This window comes from Dama dama, chromosome 21 (assembly GCF_033118175.1).
Source record: "Dama dama isolate Ldn47 chromosome 21, ASM3311817v1, whole genome shotgun sequence".
Lineage (NCBI taxonomy): Eukaryota > Metazoa > Chordata > Mammalia > Artiodactyla > Cervidae > Dama > Dama dama.
In genome coordinates, this window is record NC_083701.1 from 53074322 (window position 1) to 53097940 (window position 23619).

General features: G+C 39.8%; 1 protein-coding gene across 2 annotated transcripts; it reads left to right on the plus strand.

Moving 5' to 3' along the window:
• The first annotated feature begins 5235 nt into the window (after nt 1–5235).
• On the plus strand, nt 5236–13218 carry KCNV1 (potassium voltage-gated channel modifier subfamily V member 1). 2 transcript variants are annotated; one of them, XM_061122849.1, is made up of 4 exons: nt 5236–5409; nt 6063–6993; nt 7865–8394; nt 11885–13218. In XM_061122849.1, the coding sequence occupies exons 2-4, from the start codon at nt 6527–6529 to the stop codon at nt 12394–12396; spliced, it is 1509 nt and encodes a 502-aa protein (XP_060978832.1). In that variant the 5' UTR covers nt 5236–5409; nt 6063–6526; the 3' UTR covers nt 12397–13218. The 2 variants fall into 2 exon arrangements, with proteins under 2 accessions (XP_060978832.1, XP_060978831.1); XM_061122848.1 differs by lacking the exon at nt 5236–5409 and having other exon boundaries at nt 5630–6993.
• The last annotated feature ends 10401 nt before the right edge of the window (nt 13219–23619 follow it).

The window sequence follows — 23619 nt, forward strand, 5'->3', positions numbered from 1 at the left end:
TCACTGTAAACTTTCCTTACTCTGAGTTTTTCCTGTGTGTGTGTTGTGTGCATACTCACGTGTATATGATAAACAATGTATATATATATAATTACCTGTATATACATATAAGCATCTCCCCTGAAGCTTAGAAAATTCAGTCAGTTCAGTTCAGTTTAGTCACTCGGTCATGTTCGACTCTTTGAGATCCCATGAATTGCAGAACTCCAGGTCTCCCTGTCCATCATATTTCTACAAATAGTTACTGAGTGAAAAACTCTTCGATTTTTTTAGTTGATTCCGGGAAAATCAAGAAAATACAAGATAAAAGAAACTTTATAACATGTATGGATTGCAAAGATTAGCTGTCTTACTGCTAAAGGATGGAATTCAGGTTTCCTGAGTTCCTTGGTAATGAAAGAAAGCACTAAATAAAAGAAGGATAAACCCAAATGCAATTTTACTTCTAATATTAATAAATTGCATATACTCAATGAGAAATGGCTTTTAATGGTTCTGTATGACTCAACCTCTCTATCATCATAAAGTAATTCAATACAGCTCAGTAAACAGGAATTAACTGGAATTTTCAAGTTCAATATTAGGTTCACTTAACAGCTTAAAGGACCTGATGAGTAGAGCCCTTGACTTGCTTTTGCTCCTCTGCTCTTAAATCTTGTTTATAAGAGTTTAATTTCAGTATAATTATAGGAGTTAATCCAGTGAACAATAAGTACCTGATTCTATATTTTCTTGGTAAACCAGGAAAAATTTAACTATATCTTTTGCGTATCATAAGGGCGTAGTGACAATCATTGAATGACCAATCCAACTGTCTCCTTTATGATGGTTACAAGAAAGATCCAATGTATTAAAATGTGAAATCACAGGCAATGTGTTTGTTGGTCATGGTATATAAAGTATGGTCATCTCTCAATTATTTGAAGCATAGAATAAAAATTTTCTCTTTATAAAAACTATTTTGAAAGAGGAGAAGAACATTTCTCATAGTGATTTCCCATCACACATTATTTTCATATTAATGCCCTCCAAAGGCTTTGAATTAAACAAATGTGTTCAAGTCTATATTGACTATCAGTATGACACTTTTGGAGAAGGCAATGGCAACCCACTCCAGTACTCTTGCCTGGAAAATCCCATGGACGGAGGAGCCTGGTAGGCTGCAGTCCATGGGGTCGCTAAGAGTCAGACATGACTGAGCGACTTCACTTTCACGTTTCACTTTCATGCATTAGAGAAGGAAATGGCAACCCACTCCAGAGTTCTTGCCTGGAGAATCCCAGGGACGGGGGAGCCTGGTGGGCTGCCGTCTATGCAGTCGCACAGAGTCGGACATGACTGAAGCAACTTAGCAGCAGCAGATTGACACTTTAGAAGTTATTAAAATGCCATGATCTTGGTTTCTCATCTGTAAATTAAGGATTATAATAATACCCTCCTTGGAAGGTTCTAGGAATTATATTAATAAATGAAATGAGATGAACACTTACCACCATATCTATCCCATAGTAAGTGCTCAGTAAGCAGCGGGGCGGGGTGGGTCAGAAAAACATTCCTGCAACATTGTGATAATAATAAAAGTGACAACAAGAATAGTGACACTGCACTAAATATTTACATGGATTATCTCATTTAATTTTAAAACAACAACATAAGGTGAACAGTGTTGTCACTCTTATTTGTAAAATAAGGAAAGATGTAAGATAAGGAAAATGAGACAAAAGATTCAAGAAACATGCTAATGCCACACAGCTAAGAAAAGATAGGGCAAAAGTTGAATAAGTAAAGGTAGCAGCTATTATTATCATATTACTATCCTCGTCATCACCATGAACAACCCATCCTGTGATCTTTGTAGCAGACTAGGCTATAAAAATGAGTTCTTGGGTATTTCCAAAGATAATTGCCTCCCCTTGGAAAGAATCCAGAATGAGCCCACATTAAGCTAAATTCTGCATTAGAGTGGGCTGTTATACAGTTGGGAGGATTTATTCCAAGGACCCACAAGGCACATGAAAGATGAATAGATAGAATTTGTCAGATAGTCCTTTACCTTTAAACATATTCCAATGCAGTGAAAGGAAAGAAGATAAAATAATTTTTTCCTTACACAAAGGCATTTTAAACATCACTAACACAATTAATTCATCTCGTTGTCAGTCCCTAGGGAATGAAACAAAGTCAAACCTAGGCATGCACACCTCAATGAAATATGGTCTGTGTTACCAGCGAATGATAAAGGGATTTTCATGTGACTATATAAGTGCAGTGACGTGGTTGAAAATTAAAAATGCAGCATTTACTTAAGTGGAATTCAATGAAGCACTTTTATTCAAAAGTATTTCAGTCATTACATGTCCTTTATCTATTTAATTAAGATATTTATATATATAAAGTTGCAGTATTTTTACTATAAACTAATAAGAAGTGTACACTTTCCTTAAAAAATATTTCAATCACTTATGATCATGTATGTATAATCTTTTTCAAACATTCATAGAAAATATAATTATTTCACAGAAACTTATATTATTTAAGTAAATCACAGAATAGCTGAATATAACATTAATATATATACATTCTCATTACTTTTTCAGAAAACTAGATAAAATGTTCTAGATTTGTAATCATAGACATTTTGAATGTGGCTTCAAATGACTTTTTCACTTTTATAATTGTCAGCTTAAGATATCTTGTGATTTTTCTTTTATCCAATTTAAAAACATGACTATTAAGAATGTTGTTCATTAAGAAACTTGGAAATATTCATAAAAATTGGGAGAATTAAAAATACAAGCTGTACCTGGAGATTCAATATTCATATTGATATTTCAAAGACTTGATAAAGTGAAATACCAGTAGAGCACTTCATCACACAAGACTGTTAATGGAGAATCACCTGAATATGACATCTGATGACTCGGGAAATATACCCAAAGTCATTAGATTGTCGAGTTTTCATGTCTCAGTTCTGTGCTGCCTCCTACATGACAATCATGTTCCTCCCATGCTAAGTAGGAATGAAATTGAAAGCAAGACCTCACCACCCACAACTACTTAGCAGCAATTCTCCTTTCACTTCTTCACATACTTCAAGATATATGTCAAGTCAAGATCAGAGACCAGAAGGGATATCCTTTGAATGGATTCATTTGCACCCTTGCCACCCCCCCACCCCCATTGTATGTTTTTCATTGAACTCTCTGACTCAAACCTGGACAATCAATGAGAGGGCAGAGATAACAGATTAAAGGGGTCAGTCCATGGAGGAAGGCAGGGATTTTTACTATCCAAGAGACTCTATATTTTAAGATGGGTCATTTGTATACTCCCAGTTAACTAGTAATCATCTTCCTAGATATAATTAGGACTAACTATTGATTAGTTGAAATCATTTTAGTCATATTGAAGGTCAATTGAAAATGTTGGTTCTTAGCAGTTGAAATGAAATCTGGAGTCAGAAAGACCCCTTCACGTACTCCTTTACACACTCACTGTACAACTGGAAGAGCTTCTGAGTTGAGATTTGTGACTAAGGATAACAGGACGTGGGCTTCCCAGACGGCTCAGTGGTGAAGAATCGGACTGAAATGCAAGAGACACAGGTTAGATCCCTGGGTCCAGAAGATCCTCTGGAGGAGGAAATGTCAACCTGCTCCAGTATTCTTTTTGGGAAAATCCCATACAGTCCATAGAGTAGGAAAGAGTCAGACACGACTGAGAATGCATGCAGCAGGGAAGGAGAATAGAACTTACTTAATGGAATCATTGTGAGAATTCAGATGCTTAGCTTGAGGCTTACACTTTAAGGATGGTTACTGTTACAATTCTATAGGACACCACTAATTACAACTGAAGTCCAAGGTCTGGTGGCAGTGCAAGAAACCCATGAGCCTCAGGTACCATTTGCTAACCTCTGGTCACCTGTCCAAGATCTCCCTTCTCACCCAAAGCTGTCATTTTCCTCAGCCAGTTCTCCCTCTTCCTCACAATAATCTGTAAAGTTATGGGAGACTACTCCTGCTAATCATTTGATTCAAGTTATTCACACTAAGGGATGAATAACCTACTGCTAATCATTTGATTCAAGTTATTCACACTAAGGGATAAATAAGGCAGAACTTTTGGCTTTTTTCAATGCCCAAACAATCAATAATTGAAATACTGGAGAAGTTTTTCTCTCTATGCAAGGGAAAAGCTTCACTACCTTAAAAAAAAACAACAACAAAAAAAAACTTCACAGTACCTATATACTAAGTCAAGTCCCTAAGTCGTGTCTGACTGTTTGCAATTCCATGGATTATAACCCACGAGGCTTCCCTGTCCATCTGTCTCTATCTCCCCCAGTTTGCTCAAATTCATGTCCACAGAGTCAGTGACGCTGTACAACCATCTCATCCTCTGCTACCCTCTTCTCTTTTACCCTCAATCCTTCAGAGCATCAGAGTCTTTTCCAATGAGTGGGCTCTTTGCATCAGGTGGCCAATGTATTGGAGCTTCAGTATCAGTCCTTTCAATGAATATTCTACTTCACAGTATTGTTATGATGATTATATAAGGTACTTGATGAGTAAGGGGCTTACAAAAATTTCCTGGCCTAAAGTAAGCACCCAGTAAACACTGAGTGTTTTTTAATTAAAACTTGAACTTTTACTAAGGAAGGTGTTGAGGCCTTTGCTGGCTAGAGGTCCCACTGCCAGCTAACAAAGCCATAACTAAACAGCTATGTTTCAGATCAGTCTCTGAAAAAGCCCTTTGTACTGCATCAAACTGCCTGCTTGTCTCCTTATATATACTTTGAAAACTACTTACAAGGGGGGAAAAAAGGAGATAAGTATGGTTCACTCATTTTTGCAAAGACTTTTGAAAAAAAAAAAAAAATGCAAGGTTCCCAGAAGCTTGCTGAAAATAATGAGGAAAACCTTGAACCGTGCCACTCAAAGCAGTTAACATAATTGCCCTAACCCTGAGTTTAGCAGGATTAGGGAAGTTACACAGCTGAAAATTTTGTTCTTTAGCATTCCTGAGCGCACAGATACAGGGAACCGGGAATCTAATATAGGAATCCTTGAAGTGCCTTCAGGATGAATGTAATATTCAGAGTCACCGAGCGCCTCACTTCCTCCTCCGGTCTCAGCTCCCTCCGCTCCCCGCACTCCCCACAGCTGGCGCCGGGAACCGCCGGGGGCTGGGAGGGAACGCGGGCGGGGGCGGCCACCCTCCGCCGCAGCCGCGGGGCCGGAGCCGCGAGGCGCTTGGCGACGAACGGAGACCAGAGGAACTCGGTGGCTAGCACAGCTCTGCTCCCGGACCTGTCAAGTCAGACTCGTGTAGATCCAGAGGATCAAACCCAGGCTCCGTAACCAGCAGCGAGCTCTGAGCGCAACCCAGATGTGCCCGGAGCAGCAGGTGAGTCACCCTGCCCGCCTCCCCACTCCAGCCCCGTGTCCAACAGGTTGGCCAAGGCGCGACTCCCGGGGGCCCCCGAGGATGCACTCCTAGCCTCACCTGGGCGCGGCGCTCGGCTTCTCCCTTTGCGGAGTCGTCGTTCCTATTTAAACTCCTGCCCCAGCCCACGCCTGTTCTAGTCCTTGTCTTTTTGCCTTCCCTTCTCCTAAAATGACAGCTCCTCTGTGTGCCGAGAAACGCGCCCAGAACACCTCCTCTCCAGGAAACTTGTAGGGACAGACTCGGCTGAACCGAAGGGCGCAAAGTGTCTCAACACGTGATGGGAGCTGGCCACGGCGACCCCTGGTTCGCCGTGACTCGCTGAGACTTAATCAAAAGTCAGCGTTAACTGCCCTCATTTCCCTACCAGGAGGTCAAAAATTAGGAGAGGAGGGTGCCAGATTGGAATGAGAGTGAATGCCAGCAAATGATGCGCCTCGCGCGCCCAGGTCACCCTCCCCCACGTGCGCACATCTCCAGCGACCCCTCCCCGGGAAGCCTATGAGGCCGCGCCGCAAAAGAAGAGGGAGGAATATACATCTTGAAGTTGGAAAAGACTCAGACCCGGTTACCCCTTCCTTTGCTGCTGAACTTTTCGTTTTGGTCCCCTGCAGGCGGGCGTGAGTTTCGCCCACCCCCTTGCTTACATTCCTTCAAGATTCGACAAGCCCTCCTCCACGGTAGACCTCTCTCCCCTTTCCCTTTCCCGCTCGCTCCAGCGGCAGCGAGGCCTTCCACCCAAACACCTCCGGGCTGGAGATCTCAGTTACAAAGTTGGCGAGCGGGTAGTGAGTCCGAGAAGGACCACGGCGACCAACTGTGTGCCCGGCGGCTGTCCTCTGCTTGGTCCGCACGTGAGCGATTCCCTAGGGCGCCACCCCTCGTCTCCATCCCAGGCACGGATGCGCGGCTCCCGCGCACTCGCGGCTCCCTAGCGGCGAAAGGGAGAATCAGCACAGCGGGTGGAGAGAGGAAGGGTTCGCGGGTGGGAGGAACCCCCCTCGGGAGCCCGGGAAATCCCGGCTTGCCAACCCCCTCCCCCCCAACTTCGAGGCGCTCTCCGGCAGCGGCGGCGAGGATGGAGCTGCCTCCCCGGGGCCGGGCGCCGCTGGACTCCTCGCTGGACAGCGCCTCCCTGACCTCGCTGGACTCCAGCGTCTTCTGCAGCGAGGGTGAAGGGGAGCCCCTGGCGCTCGGGGACAGCTTCACCGTCAACGTGGGCGGCAGCCGCTTTGTGCTCTCGCAGCAGGCGCTGTCCTGCTTCCCGCACACGCGCCTGGGCAAGCTGGCCGTGGTGGTGGCCTCGTGCCGGCGCCGCGGGGCCCTGGCCGCCGTGCCCAGCCCCCTGGAGCTCTGTGACGACGCCAATCCCGTGGACAACGAGTACTTCTTCGACCGGAGCTCGCAAGCCTTCCGCTACGTCCTGCACTACTATCGCACCGGCCGCCTGCACGTCATGGAGCAGCTGTGCGCGCTCTCCTTCCTCCAGGAGATCCAGTACTGGGGCATCGACGAGCTCAGCATTGACTCCTGCTGCCGGGACAGGTACCCGCGAGGCGCCGGGGGCGGGGGCGCGGGGAGGTGGGTGCCGGGGCGGGGCAGCGGGCGCCGTGGGGATGGGGCGGCCGGGGACAAAATTTGAGACTTCACCCAAGCCTCGCTCGAGCCAGGCCTAAGAATACTACCTGTGGGTCGTTTAGGAGCCAGAAGAAGGCAGGGTGGCAGTGGGGGCCGGAAAGCATCAAAGCCAAGTTTTGATGGAACTTTTTGAACCTTCTGCTTTTTCTGGTGAAGGTATGCTAATTCACTTGTAATCAAGAGCGGTCAGGCCTGCAATAAATATCTGGTGATTGAAAAGATGAGTCAAAAATTATGCTCCCAGAAATGCACCTAAAGGGATGAAGGTTACAATATAGACAGTGGTACTTTATCACACTTAGGACCCTTCAGTTTTAAGACTTGGATAAAGAACTGCTTTAAATCCAGAAGACAGAAAGTTGGTTCCATGTGAATAAGTGTGGGACTTTGGTGATCTATTATTTTGCAATTACTTTGCTATTATTACCATTTCATCATGAATATCTTTCCATTACCCACATTAAAAAAAAAAAAAATCCCTATTGCAAACTTCTGTTCTTGTTACAATAAAAAAGTAGGTCGTAAAATGCATTAATCTAAAGTAGCTTTGCTACGTATAATTTATTCTGTATAAACTTCTACCACAAAAGCGCCGTTTTAAAAGCAATAATCTTTCACATTTGAGTCCTGTGAAAAGACGGCCTGGGTGAAATATGGCATGAACTTGATCTGCATGTTACTGAATTAAGAAGCATGATTTCACTGCCGAGTTCAAGTCTCATTTCACTTCAGTATTTTTTAAAAGTTAGACTAATCACCAGGTTGTCTTCCCTAAAAGATACTTCAGAAGAAAGGAGCTGAGTGAAACATTAGACTTTAAGAAGGACACAGAAGACCAGGAGAGTCAGCATGAGAGTGAACAGGACTTTTCCCAGGGCCGTTGCCCCACCATCCGCCAGAAGCTCTGGAACATCCTGGAGAAGCCTGGGTCATGCACAGCGGCCCGAATCTTTGGGGTCATCTCCATCATCTTTGTGGCGGTGTCCATCGTCAACATGGCCCTGATGTCAGCCGAGTTAAGCTGGCTGGACCCGCAGCTGCTGGAAATCCTGGAGTATGTGTGCATCAGTTGGTTCACGGGGGAGTTTGTCCTGCGCTTCCTGTGCGTGAGGGACAGGTGCCGCTTCTTGAGGAAGGTGCCGAACATCATAGACCTCCTTGCCATCTTGCCCTTCTACATCACTCTCCTGGTAGAGAGCCTGAGTGGCAGCCAGACTACGCAGGAGCTGGAAAACGTGGGGCGCATCGTCCAGGTTTTGAGGCTGCTCAGGGCTCTGCGCATGCTCAAACTGGGCAGGCATTCCACAGGTACTCAGGTTTCGTGATGCCTTTTCATTCGCTGTTGTTCTTAAGTATTAGGCTTTGACCAGGGTCCGAGGGAAGCGACTCTTGACCCTCAACTGACACTCAGAATATCATCTATATTTCACCCAATTATGATCTCCAGAAAGGTACTGAAATGCAAAACCTTGAGGTTGTTATCACAGGTAGAGAGGACAACTTGCCTCTCATACACTTTCTCTGCTTAAGACATGTGAGAAACTATTTAACCATGTGTTCATTTTAATTTATTTTAACCCAGGTGCCCAGAAGATGTACAAAAATTAAAGACACTCTGCTTCTGGAAGGTGCTACATAAAATATGCATAAACAGCACATAAAAAGATATGCACAAATTATATATGATATATAGGAACATAAGCCAGTTTCTTTTCTGTGTCGAAGGAAATGTTTTTCACACAAGTTTGTTGGCAGAAGAGAAAGTCAATCCTCCAGGACCTTCTCTGGCTATGCAAAAAGAGATGACTGGGCACTGGGGGCCTTCTCATACTTTGGGGGGAAACAATGGAAATGTTTGCTTCAGAAGTAAAAGGGTCTTTGCGACCCTTTGGACTGTAACCCACAAAGCTCCTCTGTCAATGGGATTTCCAGTGCAAGAATGCTGGAGTGGGTTGCCATTTCCTCCTCCAGCAGATCTTCCCATCCAAGGGATGAAACCCACATCTACATCTCAGGCAGAGTCTTCACTGTGAGCCATCCGGGAAGCACTTACAAGAAATCAAAAGACACTAATTAAATGCTCTGTCTAGTATCTGAGAATTTTTTTGTCCTGAATTGGGGAGGCATAAGAGAGACAGTAACAAGAATGCCTTAGCTTTTGTATGTATCCAAAAAGCCTTGAAAATCTTAAGAACACTCTCTCTAGAAAAATCTCTACACAACACAAACACACACAATTGTACATGAAAAATTATAGGCAAATCAGAGGAAATCATACAAATCCATTAAAGATGATGCTTCCATTCCCAAGGGCAAGGATTCTCAGTGGCTGGCCCTGCCGTCTGTTAGATGTTCTGGAGCACATATGTGTTCCCTTATGTTAGACTTTAATAAAAACAAGAATCCCTTGAAAAGCTTGTTAAAATGCAAATTCTGAGCCCCAACTCCAGAGACTCAGATTTTAGTTTTGGGGGTTGGATCCAGAAGCATACATTTTAACAAGCTAACTTTGATGTAGGTGGTCTTGAGAAACACTGGAGTAGGATGCAATATTAATACAGTACATATAAATACAAATAACTGACTAGAGACTCCTATTCCTACTTATTTGCCTAGATGTATGCTTGACTGATCACCTAAAAGGAGTTGATGGTAGAGGTCTTTCCCTATATATCTAGGATAAAATGAACCTCAGATATGTTTTCCCCCCACATCTCTGAGGAAACTAGGACTTCTAATATAATTTTGGTAGTGTATTTTCCTAGCTAGTCTCACATACCAGGGCTTTGATAATGGGGTTTCCAACAACTTTTAGAAGTACCACTCTTTGTTTTCTGACACCCGTAATAGGATGCTTTCTTCTAGTATTTATAAACTCTTCACAGGATTCAATTTAAAAACACCCAGTAAAGACTACATTTTTCCCCAAAAGAAAGGAAAAAGAAAATAATAGTAATTTCCACAATGTCACCTCTTCAAAGGTTTTCTCAGTTCTAAGGCAAGTAGAAGTATTAATAATATATTAATTTATTGAAAAGATATGAACAGTTGCAATGAATATTTGACAGTTTTATCCTGAGCATTACATTTAGCAAAATATAAACATAGAGCACGTATTTCTCTAGGTATTAACTATAAATAAAATTGAGAAGTATTATAGGCCTAGTATAAACTAGGCTATGGACCAGACAGCCTAGTTTTAAGTCTTTGGCATGTTAGTCTTTGTACTAGTCTTTGTACTAGTATGTACTAGATATGCTACATTTCTGTGCCTTGGTCTGCTCACCCGTAAAACAGCATAATAAATATAACATCTATCTCATGTTATTTTTTAGGATTATCTGAGTTAATTGATATAACCTGCAGAAATTCAGGCCACTTTGTTTCTTTTCAAAATGAACTGTTTAGAACATTGGAATGAAAACAATCTTTCCAAACACTATGCATTTCTTCATATGTTCTCAATTTCAGAAATCCAATTCAGTACAGACACATCAAGGCCAGTTTTCTAAAAGGTATTCTAAAGATATTGTTTAAAATGCCTTTTAAAGTTAAATCTCAAAATTATATTCATTGGTCTTTTAAAATAGCTGGCTAATAACTCAAAAACATCTCAAAATTCTAAGAACAAAATTCAGAATAATCAGAGCAGAAATAGTATTTTAATGTATTTAAAATAGTCTCTAGTGAATAAAAATTTAAACTTAATTCCAAGAGGTATACTTTGGACTTTTAAGACAATATCATTGTGACATCATGTTAATATGACTTCAAAATGTGGATTAACTTTAATTAGTATCTCTAGTGTTAGGGAAGATGCCTTATTCAAATAGCGATCCTGTAATGGGCTCCTCTTGCTATAGCTTTGGTATTAAGGACAAAAATTTCAATGGGTGCCATTGAAATGGAGTACTAGAACCCCTCCTGCTACCCCTTTAAGAATGTCCTCACATGTAGATTTGATGTTCTTATGTGAATCTTGTTCCTGAATCCTAACTTGTTTTTACTGCTTCACTTCATTCTCATCTTTTGCTTCTTCTGGCTCTTTCAGATTATGATGCCCCTAATTGTGTTAAGCTTTATCAGGAAAGTGAGAAAAACAGACACATAAAATATAAGGAGACAACATGAAACTGCCTTAGAATAGTGTGCAAGGTTGCATAGAAATGCAGACCTGACCAAAATAGCCTTCCTTGTAGAGGCTCTCATTGTATAAAGGACAAAGTGCTATCAAATGTCCCCTGCCTACCCTTCACCTCATCTCTCATCTTTTTTGTATAAATAGTAGGTGTCTAATAGCTAGGGGCTTCCCAGGTGGTACTAGTCATAAAGAACCCGCCTGCCACTGCAGGAGACCTAAGAGACGCAGGTTCGATCCCTGGGTTGGGAAGATCCCCTGGAGGAGGGCATGGCAAGAATACCTCCTCCAGTATTCTTGGCTAGAGAATCCCATGGACAGAGGAGCCTGGCGGGCTATAGTCCACAGGGTTGCACAGAGTCGGACGTGACTGAAGCAACTTAGCACGCACACACGCACGTGTAATAGATAAGTGAGTGAATGAATCTAACTATATTTATTTCTAGCCTTCTCAGTCAGTCCCCATCAACTAGACTAAGAACTTGCTGAAGATTGTAACTTATCACCTCTGTACCCCCAGAACTTTGCCCAATGCTGGAGCCATAGGAAATGTCAAATGATGCATGTTTTGGGATGGATAGCAGGGAAGGAGAGGGAGAGGAAACGGGCAGAGGAAAGGAGAAGGGATGCCCGTGACTGACACCAACTGTTCTGTTACAGGTTTACGCTCCCTTGGAATGACAATCACCCAGTGTTACGAAGAAGTTGGCCTGCTGCTCCTGTTTCTATCTGTGGGAATCTCTATATTTTCAACTGTGGAATATTTTGCTGAGCAGAGCATCCCCGACACAACCTTCACAAGTGTCCCTTGTGCCTGGTGGTGGGCCACAACGTCCATGACCACCGTGGGATATGGAGACATCAGACCAGACACCACCACGGGCAAGATTGTGGCCTTCATGTGTATCTTATCGGGAATCCTTGTCTTGGCCTTGCCCATTGCTATTATTAACGACCGCTTCTCCGCTTGCTACTTCACCCTGAAGCTCAAGGAAGCAGCTGTTAGACAGCGTGAGGCTCTGAAGAAACTTACCAAGAACATAGCCACTGACTCATATATCAGCGTGAACTTGAGAGATGTCTATGCCCGGAGTATCATGGAGATGCTTCGACTGAAAGGCAGAGAAAGAGCAAGTACTAGGAGTAGTGGAGGAGATGATTTCTGGTTTTGAATTCACTTTCAGTTTACTTACAAAACTTGTGTAAAACTAACTTGATTGATAAAGCCTTGATATGGATGTCTGTACACTGCCGCTGAGTCTATTTTGAGTCCTGCCTGTGTTCATTTTAGTTGACTCATTGCTTGGTCCTCTAGAATAGTCCACATCCCCCCAAAACAACAGCACATTGTTCTGACACACTTGAGTCTCAAAAATAGCCATTTAACACAACCCAAGGCAACGAGGCCAATCGACACATGTTGGAATTGTCAAATATAAAATAATAGTGCAATGCATACAAGAACATTAAACGTTTTCCTATCACTAATTTTTAGAGTCTTTTGCACCTCTAATTTTAAAGGATGGACATTAAACGGCATAGCCCAGAGCAAAGATAAGTGAACATTGAAGATCATGGTGGACAATTTTGCTATAAAAAGATACTCTCCAAGTAAGTAAATCACTCCTTTATTGAACAGTTAAAGCTGCTGAATATAACAATTAGCTTTTCGAGAGAAAATCCTGATTTGATGATCATAGACTGAGTGCCCGTCTTTCCTCTGGTGCAGACATTGGTCCCAAATGGACTGAGTTCTGTGTTCCATCATTAGTTTTGAAGGTAGAACCCAAACACTACCTAGGCTGTGGTAGAAGAGTGCTAACTAAAGGCTTCGAGAATTGCACTTCCTCATCATTCCCATGGAGTGCATGTGTGGAGCATAAAGGCGATATCTCTTTATACTCCATGGAAACTAGATGGTCTTTAAATATCTCATTATTGACTCAGTGTTCAAGTTATGTCTTTAAAATGGTGACTTTGTAAGTAAAGATGAAGTGGTGAGGATCTTAAATGTATATACATTGAAATTATTAAATCATCTTATTTCATAATATGAGAATGTTATGTTGAATGATACCATTGGATGAATCTGACAAGCTTTTAATTGTTAACAAAAAGTATTGTGCATAGCTTTCTGATCGTTGGGGTAAATATCAAATGTTCCAACTTTACATGCATTTTGACAGTATTTCAGGAAAAAATAAAATTCCTAGTCAGTTTGTTATATAATTAAAGCCAACAGTTCTAAACCTGGGAATTAGTTTATGATTTCCAATGTTCTTGTAAATGAGATTTCAAAAACTAAGAATAATATAGAGTATTATTTTCATACCTGCAATCTCAATGAATATAATAGTGTCCCCAAGGGGACAAAAATTGTTTTTTGGAGGGGGACAAAAAAAATCCTACTGTTTTTATTCATACAACACGTATATCCATGCAATACACAAAAAGATTATAGCTTATATCTTTGGTATTAGTATTCCATGGGCTGGGAAATTTAACAAAATGCCTAACAGGTCCTTTCTAGGATTCAGTTATGGTAAGAAATAAACACTGAGAAAGACAAATTTAATATATCTCTGTATAATATGTCATTAAATCTATTTAAGGATACCTTATTATATTATTAACTACAGAGAGAGAGAAAGAGAGAAAAGACAGGAAAAAGAACAAAAGAAAGTCCAATCAATTGTAAGATACCACTAATTGCAAAATATATCCAGATTTTGGATATGTAAAAATTTTAAAATACGTGTCTTAAAATCAATGAAATATCTTATACACTACCTCTAGTTTCTGATATGCATGCTTAAGCTCTAAAAACCTTTTCATTGATGGCATGAATTTTAAATTGTATGCTAAAATACTTTAATCCATTTGGCTTTTTTCCACTTCTCCCAAATATTATGAAATATTTAAGAGATATATGAGTAGTAATAAAATAAATATTTTCCCTCTTACACAATTCCCAGGTGCTAGAGCATACCACAGGGCCACTTGTCCTAATATAAATGCCATCCATAATCTGAAGGGGAAATAGACACAGAAGCAAGCTCATCCTGGCTTATCTAGAACTCTCCCCAAGAAGAGATCCAGGCTGTGCTCTGTACTTATCATGTATTCTGTCACTGTATTTTCAAGGTATTCCTATTATATAATTACTATTGCTAAACTCTTCTAATTATATAAGTTATATATTTATCCATCCAACAAATATTGATTCACGATCCATTTATGTGCTGGGACTGGAGATTCTTTGTTAAACCAGATCAAGTCCTATTCTCTTGCATTTAATATTCTATTCAAGACTGTGAGGGGAACACAGATGAAGCGCAAAGCCGAAGCACAAAAAGATGAAGGGACCTACCCAAATTCACACAGCCCATGGAGAGTGCCAGAACCAGGAATGAGCTCCAACCTGCTGGTCCCTGAAAATGATACTCCTTGAAGGTATATGACAGATTTCATTATTCCCATATACACTGTGCCCAGGGATACCCTTCAGGGGCAAGTAAGCCAATTTCTTATGGCTAGAGAGAGTCAATATGCCTTAAGAAAAATATCAGCTTATTCTCAAAGGTGGAATGGTGCACCTAAGGAACAGTTGTCACACCCTGTAGCCACAATTAGACAAGAAAAACATTATCTTTAGAATAATTAATAACTAGAAAATGAAAAAGTATATTACATGTCTACTTTTCCTACTGCAGAAAATTCTAATATGTTCTCCAGAAATATGGTATGTGAGCTGTAAAAATTTTGTTGAGATGTGGACATTTCAAAAGAAATTTTAAAATATTACTGCTTAGTCAGTTTTGCTGCTATATAAAATATTGGTGTATCTATTCAATAAATTGTACATATAAGCAAACCAAATTGAAGTAACAAATCAAGGCAAGAACTGTAATTTTATATTCTAATATTTTTAAAATTTGATATTTGTCAAAAGTCTAAGAATAATTGCTATAGAACAATATTTAATTTGTTTGGACATATAAATCATTTGGCTATAGGCTATTTAAAGAACACTAGTTAAAAACAGGAGAAGGAAATGGCAACCCACTCCAGTATTCTTGCCTGGAGAATCCCATGGATGGAGGAGCCTGGTAGGCTGCAGTCCATGGGGTCGCTACGAGTCGGACACGACTGAAGTGACTTTGCAGCAGCAGCAGCAGTTAAAAACATTTGAGTGCATAGAAGTGATGTTTGAGTACCTAAAGGAGCAATTTTAAGAAATTACTGAGGTATGTATGGTAGAAGTGGCCTCAAGTTCATGTTTTACTGGGATTTTTTCTATATATATTAATACAAGGAATAGTTGCATTTATCATTTTAATGCAAATTAGTATAAAGCATAATGTATTAAATGCACAAAGAATTTACCTGAGGTAGAAATCTCAGTGCTGTGTTTCAATGTGCAATTTTTGCTCTCATTAAAATCTTCTGACTAGTTCTTGCAGAAAATATACATGTTGGCCCAAGTTATCTGAGTAAAACATTATCACTGAGTAAGCTTACTGCTTTGACAAATATTTCCACTGATACATTCTGTTAACATGAAAAGCCTGCTCTTTTGAAATATGAGCCATTAATATCTCTGCCTTATCGGTCCTTCGGTTCTGTCCAGGATGCTATCCGTTGGCAAATGATGTGTTCTAGTGCTTCCTTTGGTGATTTTCCTTTGCAAAAGCACCCCCACTCCCAAACCTGTCTCTGAGCCATGCTGATATATTAATAAAAATGTCACTTAAGGAGAATTTTACTCACAAACTCCAATGGCATTTGCTTATGTCTTTAGGGATGCTGGGGTAACCTGGATGCTCACCATCTTCATCCCCTCTCTTGCCTTGTATTAAAATCACTCCATTGCTGACCACCTCAACTCCATTGCCCCTGTCTTCCCTCAGTATTCAACTGGTAAAATCCAAACCCTAATTAATTCCAACCCGTTGCCTATTTCTGCTGTCCCTGCAGAGTTGATCATGAAGACAGAAAAAAACCAACGTGTGCTGACTGCTCTCATTTTACATTCATGCCTAAACCCCAAATGGGTTCTTAACGCCGCAAGGCAATCATACTGCAATTCCTGAAGCTATTCACTCTCTCTAGATAAATATAAACCTCTCACACCTCCCTTTGATTCCACTTTCACTCAGAAAATAGAATCAGTTAGAAGAGATTTTTCCACAAGGGCCAGCACCCACATTTATCCACCTACCTCCATCTGTGCCTATTCAATCTGCCTTTCCTTCTATTATAAGAGTTGAACTGTCCACTCTTCTCTGAAACTCAGGGACATGGCTTCAGAATGCCTTTCCCCTCTTCCTGCTATACCATCTCTTTTCCCCCTCCTTACTGGATCATTCCTATCAAGATAGAAAACATAGTTTCATTTTTTTCAATCTTAGAAACAAAACAAAAGCAAACAAATGAACAAAACACCCAACACCCTGCTCTCCTTTATGGCAAAACTTCTTGAGAGCTTTCTCTATACAATTTTCTTCATTTCTATACAATATCACTCTCCCCTCCAATTCTTTATTGATAATCCACTGAAATCCATCTCCCACCATACATCTCCGCTATAGCTTTGTTCTTAAGGTCAGCAATTACCTCCGTAATTGCTAAATCCAGTTGTCGATACTCAGACTTCATATTGCTTGGTCCATCAACAACATTTACAAGGTTAATTAAAGACTTCACCATAATTGAAAAACTTTCTGCTCTTGACTGCCAGCCTATCACACTCCTGATTTCCCTCCTACCTCATTGCTCGTTCACCTTTTCTGGTTGAGAGGGTCAGCCTGGGCTTAATCCTCAGGCCTGTCCTTCTCTCTATTTCCATCGTTATCTTGGTCAACTCATCCTGTTTTATTGCTTATGTACCATTGATACTTGGTCAACTCCCAAATTCCTGCCTCCAGAATAGACCTCTCATCTTACTTCTTGCATCTTCAGATTTATGTGCTTAACTGCCTATTCAATGGCTACACCTGAGCATCCAATAATACTTCATGATGAGCACATCTGATAGCAAATTATTGACATTTCCCCCCCAAATCTATGTCAGATGAAACGCTCTGAGAAGCAGATGCCACAGCAGCTGATTGCTTGTAATTATGTGCAAGACATTTATTGTAGAAGAAAATAGCTTGTGAAAGATGAAGAGGAGGAATCCGAAGAAAATGCGAAGAACCTTCAGACCATGATACAGGTCTGACACCTGAGGAGAAGATGGAGAGATGAGGATTAGGTCAAAAGAGTCTCTGACTACAGTCGAATTCTAAGAAAATTTCCACAGAGTTGATGGAGAGTTCTGAGCAAAAGTAGCCCATTAAGGAGCCCCACTTCTTTTTATAAAGGGACTCAATGGGCAACAGCTCAAGCCATCAGTAAACCATGCTGCCCTCAGGAGGAGACGAGAGTGGTGCATTTTCACAGCCACCACAGTAAAACCCTGGAACTGTACAAGTGTGCTTCCTCATACACACCCAGAAGGAGCCCCTCCAGGGATCCTATGGGCCTCTCTTTGTGAATTTAAAAAAAAAAAAAAAAAGGAGTTAATGGAGGAAGTAGAGCATTCGTTGCTGTCGTTGGTCTCAGAAGAGCAGCTGGTAGTCATCCCCTCCCTCCTCCACTATCCGCGGGAGCACCCCACCACAGCACACGCTTTCCCCCACGAAACCCTTGCAGCCTAAAAAAGTTATAAAGAGAACTTTAATCTGCTTATGCTTTTCTCTACCTCAAAGAAAACTTGTACAACCTGAGAAACACTTTATTATTGTGTCCTGAGTGCATAACCATAGTTAATTATGTGGCACAAAATTGTCATTGCCATGTTTTTTACTTTTATTCTTGAACAAAGAAATGGCATTAATAAAGTGATATTGCAGGGGAAAATTTCAAAACAATTTAAATCTCATTCTGAACTGGTAGCATCACATTCAGTATGGTACTATTTAAATGGGCACTCAATAATCCAATGACTGAAAAATACTTTCCTGTTTATATTTTAATTTATATGGAGCCACTGAAGTAGATAAATTCATTTAGTCTTCAACAACATGATGCAACTAAATTTGAAGTTATACGGGAAATATGTTAACTTTTGGATTTCCTCTTCGTGTTCTAAGTCAAGGGACATTTCTTCCAAGTATATAAAATCTTACTTTGATTTCTTTAGAAGGCCTATAGTCTGAGATTTTATAGGTAAAAGAGGATAAGGGTAAGTGTGTATTTTCTACATTGTTCTGTTGTTCAATACTCAAAATATTTCCAAAGAAATAAGATTAATAGTTGAACTGGAGAAGTTTTGATAAGTTTGATCCATACACACACGCAGACTGAGAGGCATAGAGAGAGAGAGAAAGAGATTGAGGAGTAAAATTTTAGAATAACAAATGTAATTTTGAAATATGAGAGGGAAAATGTTCTTTGCAAGTATCAATAACACTTCAATACTTCACATTGGATATGTAGATTAGAATTTCAATCATTTACTTAAGCTAAAAAATTGAATTTTCCTTAAAAATTATTTTCAGTGTCTCTAAACTAGGACAATTTTCCAAAACCATGTCTTTACACATGTCTTTGCTGTATAGCAAATGTTTTATCTTAGACTATAATTATTATTGTCAACTAATTCTAAATGGTACATGTGAAAATAAAAGACAGTTACAGTTGCTATGGAAACTATACTTTGCAGGAAATTCATTCAACAGGACTTGCTCCTCAAATTAAAAAAAATAATAATAACCTTCACATACAATTGTACCACCTTGACCACAAGCCTCAGGAAAAGAAAAATAAAGGAATAAAATGTGAATAAAAGCCATTCTTCTACCTTTAGCTGTACTTATATCTTATTTCCTCACATGAGCTAATTATTATTTTAAGATTTTAAACAAAGGGAAATAGCTGCTTCTTACAAAAGTCTCTATGGATAACAGTGGAATTTCTTTTTTTAAGCTAAAATAGAATATTTAACTTTATAATAATTTTAGGAAATCTATTATCAATGGCCATTTGAATAACTTTAACTTAATATTTGTCTACTCTCAATTTTAATTAAATATTCTATATAATTGTTCACACATACTAATAAAATATGCCAAAGAAATAACTCAAAGAAACAAATTTGTTTGATTCCAAACTCCTAAGTAGACAGGCAAATAGGTCCTATATCTTCACTTGGCGCTTATCATATTGTCTTCTAAATAAATCTTCAGGGACATTTTAGCAGACATATTTGAAGACTCGGTTAGCAAAATCATCTTTCTCACCCATTGCTAACATGTATTTTCTAGAGCCCTTTTTCAGAGCACAGAGCAAAAGTTTTACATTTAATTTCACATGATAGCCTTTAAAGAATATTGTACACAGAGAGAGGGGCTAGGAAACTGATATTTACATAAACAGGATAATTTATGATCTAGAAACAAAAAAGAATTGGAGCACAATTTGTCCAATCCATATCAGAATTGGCCAGGACAGTATAACAGCAGCTTTTTGCTATCTTCTTCCAAATTTCAAAGGTTGAAAGACCTTGTGGATCAAAGAATGTGTTTTAAAACAAAACACCCATCTTGGAGTCAAAATAAAAGTAATTTTTATTTTAAAAAAAATGCTAGAGCTGTTTTCCATACCTGTGTGGTATTCCTCTGTTATCATTTTAATATGAAAATAAGATCTCTTTTTAAAGTAATTAAGAGCTCTTACTCCCAAATTTAGAGACAACTTGAATTATTTTAACAAACAGAGTGTGTGTGTGTGTGTTTTTTTTAACTGCAGATCAAAAACCATTAAAGGATGATGAAATAAACTTTCAGTTGTGACCACTATTAATGGAGTGGATGGAACAGAATGGAATGGAGGCAGAATAAAATGGAATGGAATGGATGGGATAGGATATAAGATAGCATAGCATACAATAGACTAGAATATATTAGAGTAAAATTCACAAGTCTGAAGCAAGAACTACCCACATTGCAAAAAGGCACTATAGCTGATTCTAAGAACTGTGGAAAGGTACATGGAGGGGATGAGTCAGAAGCACTCATTGGCTAGAAAAGAATTACTTGACCTTATTTCTTCATTTCTAAAAAACTTTTGAAACTTCAAAATCAAAACATAATTGAAAATTTAGCAAACTGACTTGATGTTGCCTAAAGTATTTTCAAGGAAAAAATTAATTTGTCAATATAATTCCATAATTTTCTATAACTGCTAATAAAAAAGTATTTTGCCTTATTTAATTCATAATTTGAGACAAAAGAGAAAATAAAATGGCTCACACAACTTTCCAAAGAATTATTCTTACAGTAAGTATGGAAATGGATTATCAGTTCAGTCCAGTCGTGTCCAACTCTTTGTGATCCCATGGACTGCAGAACACCAGGCTTCCCTGTCCATCACCAGCTCCTGGACCTTGCTCAAACTCATGTCCATCGAATCAGTGATGCTATCCAACCATCTCATCCTCTGTCGTTCCCTTCTCCTCCTGCTTTCACTCTTTCCCAGCATCAGGATCTTTTCCAAAGAGTCAGTTCTTTACATCAGGTGGCCAGAGTATTGGAGTTTCAGCTTCAGCATCAGTCCTTCCAATGAATATTCAGGATTGATTTCCTTTAGGATGGACTGGTTGAGAGTCCAAGGGACTCTCAAGAGTCTTCTCTAGCACCACAGTTCAAAAGCATCAATTCTTTGGTGCTCAGCTTTCTTAATAGTCTAACTCTCACATAATACATGACTACTAGAGAAACAGTAGCTTTGACTAGATGGACCTTTGATGGAAATGGAATATATGATTTTTAAATGAAATATTAGCTGACATTCAAAACTATACTTCTTAGTAATAACACAATATCTAGTATTTTTGTATAAAATTATTAATCTTTCTATACAATAATGAAATTTATTGCTTGTCTCAGGAAGACAGAGAAATTATGTTGGGAGACAAACTTCCATGCTTCGTTTGCACTTATGAATATTTTGAAAACAGAAGCACTGATAGCTTTGTTCTAGAATATCTTTTTAAGGATGTCTAAACAGCATGAAAGGTTGGAAAATAGAGCTATTATCTCCCCTGAGACAGAAGTGTGTTTAGGTGATGCCCAGGATAATAAAGATAATGTCTATCTTTGAGTCAAAGGTTGGACAGGTTTACTTGAAGGCTTTTAAAAGATTAGGGTTTTCTAGACTCGAGTTTCTCCACTATGACACACATCCATTGCATTGACCAAGCCCACCTCCATGTCACCCCCATGGGACGTGGGAAGCAAGAGAAAAGTGAAACTTGTGCTGCCTCATTTGCCATGAGTAACAAAATCCTTTAACTCTGTCCCAGGAGTCCCACTTTTGCCAGGATCTTTGAATCTATGGCAGACAGACTGTTAGCTTACTAGAAGGGCAAAATCTCAGACACCTTACCACTCTTGACAGATTGTGGACTCAAAAGTGAACTTCATGCTTCTCTAAATGTAGAGTAACCACAGTTGGCTGGTATTTTCTATGTGGTATTTTGATAATAAAAATCATGTATTTAACTGGCATTTAAAGCATTCTTTATAGGATAAACTTTGGGTGGAGGGGAATTAGCAATACTGTCGACATGCCAAACATATATGGAGGCTTCCAAAAGTATTACTGTTGTGGCAAACAAGACCCAAAGTTATCACCCTATCTCCCGTGTGTTCCCCAAATATGTTGCATTCCACTGAGAAGGGCATTAATAACTAAAGGGGTTTGAATAAAATAAAATTAGAAACATATTTATATCTTATTTCTCTGTTCCAAACTTTTAATCATTGCTTTATTGAAGAAAATAGAAAAAACATTTAGAAGATCTGTTTGCTATTCAAAACCCTGCATCAATAATTGAATTAAATTTCACACCTAAAGGGAATAAACACTACAGTCCATTCATTATTATGGTCCATTACAATGACTGTAATTGGGTTCTTCACTTACACTGAAAGGTAATTGTCAGATATTAACATTTATTGTGATTTTTAATTAAAGTCAACATTTCTAAACAGAGGAGATTGTTATTATTCAGAGCTCATTTAATTGAACCAGAATTTTTGTCCTTGACCAAAATGGAGACATGGAAAGGAAAAAACTCAAACTAGGGATCCTAGTCAGAAGGGGAGGATAAACATGTACAGCACACAGGATTTTTACATAGTGAAATTATTCTGTGTGGTATTCTAACTACAGACACATGATGTGATGCATTTGTCGAAACTCACAAGATTTTTTAGCACAAAAAAATGAATCTAATATGTGCGAAATTTTAAAAATAATAATCTGGAGATCACAAGATTCCAGGAAGGAATGCAGACTGTGAGAAGAGAATGTAACTATATCATAAATATATGAAACAATCTCACTGAAGGAGATGAGAGAAAAGTACTGACCTCAGTGGTTTTGAAAATCAGTGGATCTTTGGACTCTGTGGGAGAAGGTAAGGGTGGGATGATCTGAGAGAACAGCATCGAAACATGTATATTATCAAATGTGAAACAGATCGCCAGTCCAGGTTGGATGCATGAGACAAGTGCTCGGGGCTGGTGCACTGGGATGACCCAGAGGGATGGGATGGGGAGGGAGGTGGGAGGGGGGTTCAGGAAGGGGAACACATGTAAATCCATGGCTGATTCATGTCAATGTATAGCAAAAACCACTACAATATTGTAAAGTAATTAGCCTCCAACTAATAAAAATAAATGGAAAAAAGAAAAGAAAATCAATGGATCTGTAAGACCAAAGGGAAAAGGAACTGCATATAAGGGCTGTATTCCAAGGCATAAAGCTTTTCCTCCTGGGGGAAGGCATTCACAACTTTAACACTGCTATAACCTATAATGGAATAGAAAAAAATAGGTAAATAGATACCAGATGCATGTTCAGTCACTCAGTCATGTCTAATTCTTTTGCGATCCAATGGAGCCTGCTAGGCTTCTCTGTTCATGGAATTTCCCAGGCAAAAGTACTGGAGTGGGTTGCGATTTCCTCCTGAACGGGATCTTCCTGACCCGGGGATTGAACCCAGATCCCCTGTGTCTCCTGCACTGACAGGCAGATTCTTCACCACTGAGCCACCTGGGAAGCCGAGATGGCCACACAGTGGATGGTGCGAGCCAATTTTTTCATTTTTGGAGTGGAAACTTAAAGAGAAGTAAGGGGAAGAGGATGGAATGATCCTTGTGGCTAATTGATTAAAGTTGGACAGATCAGTATGAACTCATGTCTATCTGAATATAGTTAGCACACACACATATACTTCTTTGCTCTGTCAGCTGACACTGGACTAAAACAACACCCCAGGAGCAATAGCCCCACCTAATGCTCAGATCCTGGTTTTCAATACCATTCTCCAAAAAGAAGAACCA